Here is a 10,989-nt window from a genome sequence, read left to right on the forward strand (position 1 = left end):
TGCGATTTAGCAAACTACAAACCATTTTCTGACGGTCTTCGAGACGCGTCTTGTGATTTAGCAAACCACAAACCATTTTTCGACGGTCTTCGAGACGCGTCTTGTGATTTAGCAAACCACAAACCATTTTCCGACGGTCTTCGAGACGCGTCTTGTGATTTAGCAAACCACAAACCATTTTCCGACGGTCTTCGAGACGCGTCTTGTGATTTAGCAAACCGCAAACCATTTTCCGACGGTCTTCGAGACGCGTCTTGCAATTTAGCAAACCACAAACCATTTTCCGACGGTCTTCGAGACGCGTCTTGTGATTTAGCAAACCGCAAACCATTTTCGACGGTCTTCGAGACGCGCCTTGTGATTTTGCAAACTAGTCACAATTTAACCATTTGAATTTAACTCACCTCATGAAATCAGCGACAGGATCCAAAAAATAGACTGGCAGGATCGCCAAAATGTGTGGTCCTACAATGGCCGGAACGAAGTTATGACAGCGACTCTCCGTGGATGCGTGTGCACGCCGAGGAGGTCTGACTAGAAGAGGGAAAGTCATGGCTTGCTGCTCGCCGATTGGCACACTGATGTGTGAATCTATTAACACACGTTGAAGGCACTTTACTCAAACCCCACAGGTGGTATAGTGACGAATCTTTGAGCACGCACACAGAACAAACGTTTTCCGGCTCCAGATCTCCACGCTGGATATCGTAGTATATGTGTAGATTTGCCGACTGAAAAACAACAAAGCCCATGAGGTTGACCAACAAGAGCTATTTAAACACGGCGGTGAGACACTGGCTAGAGCGCTGCACTGGATAATGAATTAATGGCAGTGGCTGATTTTCTACTCGCCCCTGCCACATCCAGGTGCTATAGTACAATGCGCAAAAAAGCCAGCATGAATTAAGTGCCAGAATTTTGGATGGCGAAGGACATCTTACGCGGTTTTGCTCAAAACTGGGAACCTGTCATGAAAAAATATTTGGTATCGGTTATGTAGGAAGGTGTTTGCTACCACGCCTACCAAATATTTTTTCGATGAAGGTGCATGGTTTTGAAAAAACGAACATCAGATGCCTTTCGCCTTACCGATTTCAGAAAGTTAACTGTAAGCACGCTCAAAGTGGAAGATTCATTATCAATGTTTGGCATATGGATAATTGGATAAGGTTCTGCCGCAGGAGTGGATGGAAGATGTCGTGTGTCCCATCTACAAAAAGGACGATAAGCAGGATTGTTGCAAATACCGCGCAATCACATTTTCGAATGCCGCCCACAAGGTACATTCCCGAATTTTATGTCGTCGATTAGCACCAATTGCAGGAGAACCAGGCTATACGCCAGGTATTGCAGAAACGCCGCGAATACAACGTGCAAACACATTATCGAACCCATTTGAAATGCGCAGAGGGTTGCCGCAAGGTGATGGTGACAATATGTCCTAAACGGATCGTATATGATGGCGATGTTTGAGGTTATGGCCTACGAAGTTATTTGTCATGGCCGAAATGCGCAACGCATGTATACTGTAGTGATTCAGGGCAGGGTAACGATACAAATAATCATTTAGCAAAACAAGACTTACCACTTATGTATTCTGAATTATACATAGTTTCTTCCGAATAAAATTCAACTTGTTTGGCTGACGTGTCGCAAATTGTTTGCATCTGTTTGCATTAGTATTGGTTTGGCATCATTAAAACGAAAGATGACAGTTCGATCAAAATTTCAGACCCGTCAGCAATAACATAGAAAATCATATGAGATGTCATTCTTTTCTCTTTCATCATTTCTCACTGTGATCTAAATCCTAATGATGAATTGATGACTGCGAGAAAAGTGAATGCAAATTTTAAATGAATGAGAAAATGAACTTTCACCGGAAATTAAAAGTTGCAAAGCATCCAAGGAACCGGGATAAATCATTCTGTGAACGACATTTGAAAAGAATGGTCCGTTTTTAGTTTTGCTCGGCTTCAAGATATTTGCCTGGCCACATTTTCCAACCCGGTTTTATGAATTTGGCTGATCATCGATTCAAGGATACGACATGGCGCACTCGGCAGGTAATTTTATACATTAATATTTCTTTAACGGAGCGAGTAGGACTCCACAAAATTATTTTAAAAAATAGCTATAAAAAAATTAATAATTATAAAAAAAAAAAAAAAAAATGGAGCGAGCAGGACTCCAGAGAGAAAATAAAAAAATGGAGCGAGCAGGACTCCTTTAACAAAAAAAAAAAAAAATCAGAGCGAGCAGGACTCTGTGAATGATAACTCATACGGAGCGAGCAGGTCTCCATGTAATATTGCATTAACGGAGTTAAAAAAAAAAAAAAAAAAAAAAAAAAAAAGAAGTGAAGCGAGCAGGTCTTCACAAAATAAATCAGAGCGAGCAGGACTCTGTAATTCGGAAATCACGTAACGGAGCGAGCAGGTCTCCTTAAAATAGAGCGAGCAGGTCTCTAAAACATAAACAAACAAATATATATTATATAATACATGTATATCGATATAATACATTCATTAGAGCGTTAAGGTCTCTAAATTGTAGTTTTTTTTATTATTCAGGAATGTATGTCAGAGCACCCAATCGTGCGAAGGAAACCAACTCCTCGAAAGAGTTATCCAGAGAATTGGCAGGAGAAAAAGCCATGAATACGGTTCTAGCTAGCGAGCTGGAACAGTCGCGTAGAGAAATTGAGGAGCTCAAAGGAATAATTTACGCCAGAGATAATCGACACCCTTCGGAGAGTCCCAGTCTAGACTTTGAGATCCGAAACGGATTCAGTAGCACGGGTCGCACGGAAGCCAATAGCAATTTTGTTCGCAGCGTCGATGACTCGAAGTTCTTATCCTCGATGACCCATTTATCGTTGGCTTCAATTAACGTCCCTGAGTGTAAGGCAACGGACGGTGAGGACTTGCATCGTCAAATTTTTGAACAGTGGATAGATTTACTTATCGACACTATGAAGCTGGCAGGAATCGACGATGAAGCAACTAGGTTCACGGTATTTAAAGTAAAAGCAGGGTCCCGTTTGCTGAGCATTTTTCGCAATACAAAGTCTTCTGAAGATGCGCCTGATGTGAACTCGCTTCCCTTTTCCAATGCTGTACATCGTTTAAGGACATACTTTGGTTCAGGATCTGACATCATGCTGATGAGGCGCAGGCTAGCACTCATGATACAAAAGCCTGATGAGTCAGACCTAACTTTTATATCAAGAGTGGGTACAATAGCTCGTTTGTGCGAATTCGAAGAGGAAAAAGAATTCGAGGAAATTGTGGCAACTGTCGCAGAGCATGCCAGGAGTCGGGAGGTGCGCACTACTGCACTCAAAATGCTAAGTCGCAAAGGCAGTTTCACGGATCTGGTGGACAAAGTCCGTGAAATAGAAGCTATAAGACTCAATGAAGAATATGTAAAGCAGAAGATAGGCAATCAGTCACATGCATTGATTGCACCGATTACCACTGGTACCAATCATGCCGATAATCGTCAGCAGCAATTTCGAGGAAAACCATACTATCGAGGCTTTCCACTCCGGCGAGGTAATTGGCGTGCGCCTCGAGGTAGGCAGCCATATTTTACGGGCGGGTCTCGGAGCAAGGAAAGCGAGAAACGTTGGCCTTATGGTTTCGAAGGATCCCAAGCTCAGGAAGGCGAAAGATGTTGGCGGTGTTATAGCGTGTTTCATTCGGAAACCAACTGCAAGGTTAAGGACAAGTATTGCAACAGATGCGGAGTCATGGGACACATTCAGCGCGCGTGTCCGAAAGCAAATTACAGTTCTTTGAAACGTTCAGGACAAGAACAAACAGACGCGCCACCGTACAAAATCGCTGCTGTTGAGGAGACGAATGCGACAAAGTCAGAAGAAGGACCGGTAAGTGACGAAACTCTTCTCGAATAGTTAATACAAAGAAATTAAAAAAAAAAAAAAAAAGAAAAAAAAAATGTTAACAACTCATTAATATTATTGAATTGAATTCTATTATACACAAAAAAAAATGAAATTGATAAATAAATATACGTCTATGTCTACGTCTAAAAAAAAAAAAAAAAATGAGTGAATAAAATAAATTAAAGAAATTATAAAACTATCACACAGGCCACGGATTCTGAAGCAAAACTATCGACTATTGATACGCAAATACTGTCTCAAGAAAACCCAGCTCAAGTTTCAAGAAACCCCAATTCTGTATTTTCAAAAAGTGTTGCTTCTTCTTCAAAATCTTTCGAGGTGTCTCCAATCACAATAGATGATATGTTGGAGGAGGGAGCCCTTAATATTGTGAGTAGAACAAATCTATTCTATAATTTAAACATTTATTTGGTATTATGATTTATCAGATACAACAGCCGACTACATGCAGAGAATTTCCAAGTTTTGACAAACAAGTACAGGATGAGGGTGTAATCTTGGCACACGTCGCGGGATTGCGCTGCCCATTCGTGATAGATTCTGGAGCACAGGTTAATACATTTACCGCCGAGCTGTTTCGGAAGTTAATATCAGATCCCACGTATAGCAACGGGGTGTACAATGTAGAGAGTCAGTCGGATAGATCGCTCAAGGCATATGCTTCTTCGGGAAACATCAAAGTGATTGCCACGTTTCATGCTCATTTGTTCATATCCGAGGATAGACCAACACTGATCGAGAAATTTTATGTCGTCCAGGAATATCGTGCTCTTTTGAGTCGAGCAACGGCCGCCAGATACAGTGTTTTAATGTTGGGTCTGAAGGTTCCAGTGCAGGTTAGAGAAATGCCGGATAACCGACCAATGGTTGTGGGAGACATTGCAGCAATCATCACTAGCGAAAAATTTCCTAAATTTGACCTACCACCAGTGAAAATTCACTATGACAAGTCCAAGCCTCCATGCAGGAATATTTTCTTCAATATTCCCTTGTCCGTTAAACCAATAGTACAAAATCGCATCCAGAATTTGATAAAGGCAGACATTATAGAGCCAGTGGTGGCAGGTATGGATACTTCATTTTGCTCGTCAATGCTCGTGGTTCCAAAAGGGAAGGAGGACATTCGGTTGGTCATAGATCTGAGAGGCCCAAATCGTTACATCCACCGAACCCCTTTTGCAATGCCTACATTGGAGAAAATCTTAGCTGAACTAGATGGTGCTACCTGGTTTTCCACCATTGACCTTTCAAACGCATTCTTTCACATTGAATTGGATAAAGAATCGAGACACCTAACCAATTTCTGCACCGAATTTGGAATGTTCCGTTGTGTACGTTTGCCGTTCGGACTGTGCAACGCGCCGGACGTATTCCAAGAAACGCTTCAAAGAAAGATTCTGGGCGGATGTAAAGGATGTAGAAATTTTCAGGATGACATTCTGGTGTTCGGATCGTCCAAAGAAGAGCATGACGAACATTTAGCTGCTGTTTTAGCTTGTCTGGATAAGCATAACGTCAAGTTGAATGCGAGTAAATGCGTATTCGGCAGCCAATTGGTAAATTTTCTGGGTTTCGATTTGACCCCGGAGGGCTGGATGATAGAAAACGAGAAAGTAACAGCAATAAGTCAATTCAGAACCCCTAATAGCTGCTCTGAAGTAAAAAGTTTTCTGGGGTTAATTACATTCGTAGACAAGTTCATCGTGCACCGCGCTTCTAAAACCAAACACCTGCGAGCTCTAGCAATATCCGACAGCTTCTATTGGACGAATAATGAAGAGACAGAGTTCAAACACCTCAAGGAGACAGCAATATCTACAATAAAACGTCACCAAGGATCATTGCATGCGCTTCCAAAGTACTCTCCCATTCAGAACAACGCTACCCTCAGACGCAGAAAGAGGCTCTAGCTGTAGTATGGGGCGTGGAACGGTTTAGTTATTATCTACTAGCCAGGTCGTTTGTAATAAGAACAGACGCAGAAGCGAATCAATACATATTCAACAGCAATCATCGTTTAGGTAGAAGGGCTGTAACTCGTGCAGAAGGTTGGGCTCTAAGGCTTCAACCTTATAATTTCACTATTGAACGGATATCTGGAAAAGAAAATGTTGCAGATGTGCTTTCCCGTTTAATTCCCGAAACACAGAAAACCGAAATCTTCGAGGATGATGAGGACAAACATTTCTTGTTCGCTCTAGACACGGCATGTATGGAAATAATATGGAGTGAGATAGAATCAGCATCTGAAACTGATGGAGAACTTTGTTCAGTGCGAGAAGCTATGGATTCAAAATCGTGGCCCAAGGATTTGAGGGCTTTTGAAGCACACAAGAAGAAATTACACAGGCTAGGCCCATTGGTCTTCAAGGACGAAAGGGTTATCCTACCTCAAGCTCTTCGTCTCAAAGCTATCGACTCGTCTCACGGTGGACATGTGGGAGAGATGGCAATGAAAAGAATAATGCGTCAATTTTTTTGGTGGCCAAAAATGTCAAATGAAGTTACCAAATACGTCAAGAATTGTGAAACTTGCTTACTTTTAGCTAAGCGCAATCCACCCGTTCCACTGGCATCTCGAGAGCTACCCGGAGGACCATGGGAAATCCTACAAATAGATTTTCTATCGGCTACAGGATTTGGATCTGGGGAATTTTTAATTGCAATTGATACATATTCAAGGTATTTATCGGTTATAGAAATGAAATCTATGGACGCGGACAGCACCAACATCGCTTTATGCAAAGTTTTCCAAACTTGGGGGTTACCACTAATAATTCAAAGCGATAACGGACCGCCCTTCCAAAGTAGTGCTTTTATTAAACATTGGGAGGAAAAAGGAATTAAAGTTCGCAAATCAATACCCCTCAGTCCGCAGTCCAACGGAGCGGTTGAACGCCAAAACCAGGGCATTATAAAGGCGTTGGCTGCCTCTCGTATTGATGGATTGTATTGGCGCGATGCTCTCCTACAGTATGTACATAAACACAATACTCTCGTACAACATTCTCGTTTGGGCGTGACACCCTTCGAATTGATGGTAGGGTGGCGCCACCGTGGCACTTTTCCTAGCCTGTGGAGCGATTCGAATCAAAAGGAAGTAGATATTGAGGATGTTCGTGACCGTGATGCAGAAACAAAACTTCAGAGCAAACAGTATGCAGATAAGACACGAGGTGCAAAGGACTCCGACATCAAGGTTGGAGACGTTGTCCTTCTTGCACAGCTCAAAAAAACTAAAACCGATCCTGTTTTTTCGTCGGAACGCTTCAAAGTTATCGCAAGGGAGGGAGCTAAAGTGGTTATCATGAATCAAACAGGCGTGCAGTATGCAAGAAATATCCGTGAGGTAAGGAAAATCCATGGATTAGATTCAGGATCAATTCCAGATAGTGAGACTCCTAACAAAGAAAACAACGAAAGCGTGGACGAACCTACTGTACCTTCTTCGGTCCACAACTTTACACCAAGCCAGCTACTTGACAATCATCGTACTCTGCGACAAAGAAATTTATTAAGCAGACCAAACAGGTTTGATGATAACTACCTTTACCATATATTCAATTAATAGCTAATTCAAATTTGAATTGTACACTCTTTGCCAATCATTTGGTACATAATAATAATCTAAACACTTATGAAATAGAATGGTTATAATATGACTTACATCGATTCTCCCTTCGCCAATTAATCACGTCCTTTATCAATAATCCAAATTTTACGTTCATGCTCCCAGTATTCATAAAATATTCCTGTTGTGAGATTGTTTTGTCTCCGTGGTATGAATGGATGTACGTTCCTCCAAGCTGTCTACCAATGGGTAAATATTACAGACTTCAATATAGTCCAAATAATGGGCAGATTGCAAAGATTGCTGTACTCGCTGTCCTGGATGATTGAACTGCGTTTATTTTCCATCGTCTCATTCCCACACTAGTGACAGCCGCCAACGTCTAGAATAACTCCTATACCAATATTTAGGTATACTTTCCTCCATCCTATAATATACAGAACAATATAAAGGAGTAGAGAAGGAAAAAGATGTAGTGATTCGGGGCAGGGTAACGATACAAATAATCATTTAGCAAAACAAGACTTACCACTTATGTATTCTGAATTATACATAGTTTCTTCCGAATAAAATTCAACTTGTTTGGCTGACGTGTCGCGAATTGTTTGCATCTGTTTGCATTAGTATTGGTTTGGCATCATTAAAACGAAAGATGACAGTTCGATCAAAATTTCAGACAAGCCAGCAATAACATAGAAAATCATATGAGATGTCATTCTTTTCTCTTTCATCATTTCTCACTGTGATCTAAATCCTAATGATGAATTGATGACTGCGAGAAAAGTGAATGCAAATTTTAAATGAATGAGAAAATGAACTTTCACCGGAAATTAAAAGTTGCAAAGCATCCAAGGAACCGGGATAAATCATTCTGTGAACGACATTTGAAAAGAATGGTCCGTTTTTAGTTTTGCTCGGCTTCAAGATATTTGCCTGGCCACATTTTCCAACCCGGTTTTATGAATTTGGCTGATCATCGATTCAAGGATACGACATATACCATCTCTGGGGTCGTTTGCACAAAGGAAGACTTAACTTCCTTGCACCTTGAACAGGCTTGAATGTCCTTGGCTAGCGTTTTGTCATACCCAGGATGAGTCTTGGCAGAATCTCTGTCGGTTGATAGGATTTTTTTTCACTCAAACCGATAGTCGAACGGTACCCGAAACAAATTTGTACAGCTTACCATTTTCGACCTTGAAGCCGACAATTTTATCTGGATCCTTGACGACCTCCTCCATGAAGGATGTGTAGCACGTTGAAGTCGGTGCATCGTGGACCAAGGCAATGCTCCGTAATAGACGAAGTGGTATCCCTCAATGTACCCTCTGAAAGCTTCGATTGAAAGAAGAGCAGCTAGAGCCTTCTTTTCAGCAGCAGAATAATTCTTCTGAAGAGTGGCGAGTTTCCGAAAAATACGAAATAATTCTCTCACCACATTCTTGCTACTGGTTTCTATAATCTGGTATCTAGGAATCTTTACAGCTTCGTGGACCCTTGGGTATGCGTTTTGGGCGACATAATGGAGGGGAAATGTCTAACGGGCCATTTTCACCACCATTCCTCAGTGATTCCAATACTATGTTTTGCCGGCTAGGTAGAAATGCAGAAATTCTTTATTTACAGTCAAACCTCCATGAGTCGATGTTCTATGACTCGATATCGACTCATGGAAGCAAATTATGTCATATTAAAAAATATTTTCTGGGTTACTGTGATGGTCCCTTCAAACGGCTTTCCAAAGATTTGCTATTCCTCATCTCAATATTTCCATGAGTCGATGGTCCCTTCAATATCGACTCATGGAGGTTTGACTGTATTCGTTTAGGTACTACTCCGAAACTCAGAATGATAGATCGTAAGGCCGAATGGTCATTAGGCCGAATAAAAAGTAAAAAGTTATATGTGAGAAATAAGAAGAGTGAAGTGAGAAGTGAGAAGTAGGTAGTGAGTGATGAGAAACTAGAAGTGAGGTGTAAGAAGCTAGGAGTGAGAAGTAAGAAGTGAGAACCGAATTTGATTAAATTTGAGTTGCAGCAACCAAATCGGTCCGAATTATGCTGCTAGGGAAATAAGAAGTGAGAAGTGAATAGTAAGCAGACAATAATGAGAAGGGAGATGTGAGAAATAAGTTTAAAAACGGAAAGTGAGAAAGAAGGAAGTGAAAAATGAGAAGAAATAAGAGTTAAGCATAGGCCGACCAGATCATTTCGGTTAATAGGCGGGACAAACGCACTCGCAAAACGAGACATGTCAAAAACCTAAAAAAATATAAAATTCAAGAGCTGTAGAAATTTCAAAATTTATGAACTTAATTTTCATTTTTCGTGTAAAAAATTTGAAATATTTTAGAGTGAAACATCCACCATCATATGTACATAACCTTCTATTGTATGAAGTTAGTTGATGAAAAATACTAAACCACAAATATTTCACCGTGGGGCCCTCCTTAGCCGCGCGGTAAGACGCGCGGCTACAAAGCAAGACCATGCTGAGAGTGGCTGGGTTCGATTCCCGGTGCCGGTCTAGGCAAGTGAATCTTAGGAACCTCGCAGTTAATAACTGTGGAAGTGCTCAATGAACACTAAGCTGCGAGGCGGCCCTGTCCCAGTGTGGGGATGTAATGCCAATAAGAAGAAGAAGAATAATGGTTTGCGCATGGGAATAAATGTCAAACCTAATCAATTCACAGTTCTTTTTTGATCGAAATTGATTTAAATGACGCTAAAATTAGCCTCACACCTCGGGAATCTTTTCCATTGACTTTTATCCCATGTGCTCCCAAAAATGCGGGACGCATGCAATTTCATCGCGAAAAGGAAAAAATCCTGTCCAATTTATAGTCTGGTTTACAGCTCGGACTCTCGGTCGAAATTGTAATTTTTTGTATCGGAGTGATGTGTGAACTAGCCTTAAAGTACGTAGAGACCTTAAATCTAGCCTTCAATCCGACCAAATTTTCCCTCGGTTTGAAACGGCCTGATTTATAAATTATTTTTTCATGCCGTCGTTTCTTCAAAGTGGATGATTTTGAAATATCAAAAAGACTTTGAATGATTCTTAATGTTTCGAAAAGAATCAAATAATCGAACAATATGTAGTAAAGCAGATTTGAAAAAAAATACCTACTTCGGAAGATTCAAAAAGAATAATCGATAATGAACTTAATCTGAAAATTAGAATGTATGTACCTGCGCTTCATTTTATTGACGATGGGGCGTGATCTAATTTTAAGGAAATACTTGCCTACTAAGTTACTAATTCCGTTTAATCCCCTGATAAAATTGGCCAAATTTTAATTGCTCCGGAATAAGTCGAAAAAAATCAATGCCCGGAGAAGCACCTGTGATCATTAACTGTTAAAAACCTTAAGAAAAGTCGATCAATGAAAAATAGAAAACAGCACAGATATCATTCTTTTAAAAGCAACAATAACAACATAACAGCTCACACTTTTTTTCATGGGTTTCGACCACTTCCTTTGATG

The 10,989-nt window shown here is 40.8% G+C and overlaps 1 protein-coding gene across 1 annotated transcript; it reads left to right on the plus strand.

Moving 5' to 3' along the window:
* Positions 1-1,039: 1,039 nt before the first annotated feature.
* LOC134227584 (uncharacterized) lies at positions 1,040-5,755 on the plus strand. The gene is made up of 3 exons (XM_062709172.1): positions 1,040-2,066; positions 2,574-3,892; positions 4,118-5,755. Exons 1-3 carry the CDS (start codon positions 2,051-2,053, stop codon positions 4,349-4,351), a joined length of 1,569 nt encoding a protein of 522 aa, XP_062565156.1. The 5' UTR covers positions 1,040-2,050; the 3' UTR covers positions 4,352-5,755.
* Positions 5,756-10,989: the final 5,234 nt, after the last annotated feature.

This window comes from Armigeres subalbatus, chromosome 3, assembly GCF_024139115.2.
Source record: "Armigeres subalbatus isolate Guangzhou_Male chromosome 3, GZ_Asu_2, whole genome shotgun sequence".
In the NCBI taxonomy this organism is placed as follows: domain Eukaryota; kingdom Metazoa; phylum Arthropoda; class Insecta; order Diptera; family Culicidae; genus Armigeres; species Armigeres subalbatus.

Bases quoted from the DNA above. Each gene is read 5' to 3' on its own strand.
- LOC134227584 (XM_062709172.1), top strand. The intron at 3,893-4,117 runs GTAAGTGACGAA...ACTATCACACAG, and splicing joins CAAAGTCAGAAGAAGGACCG to GCCACGGATTCTGAAGCAAA.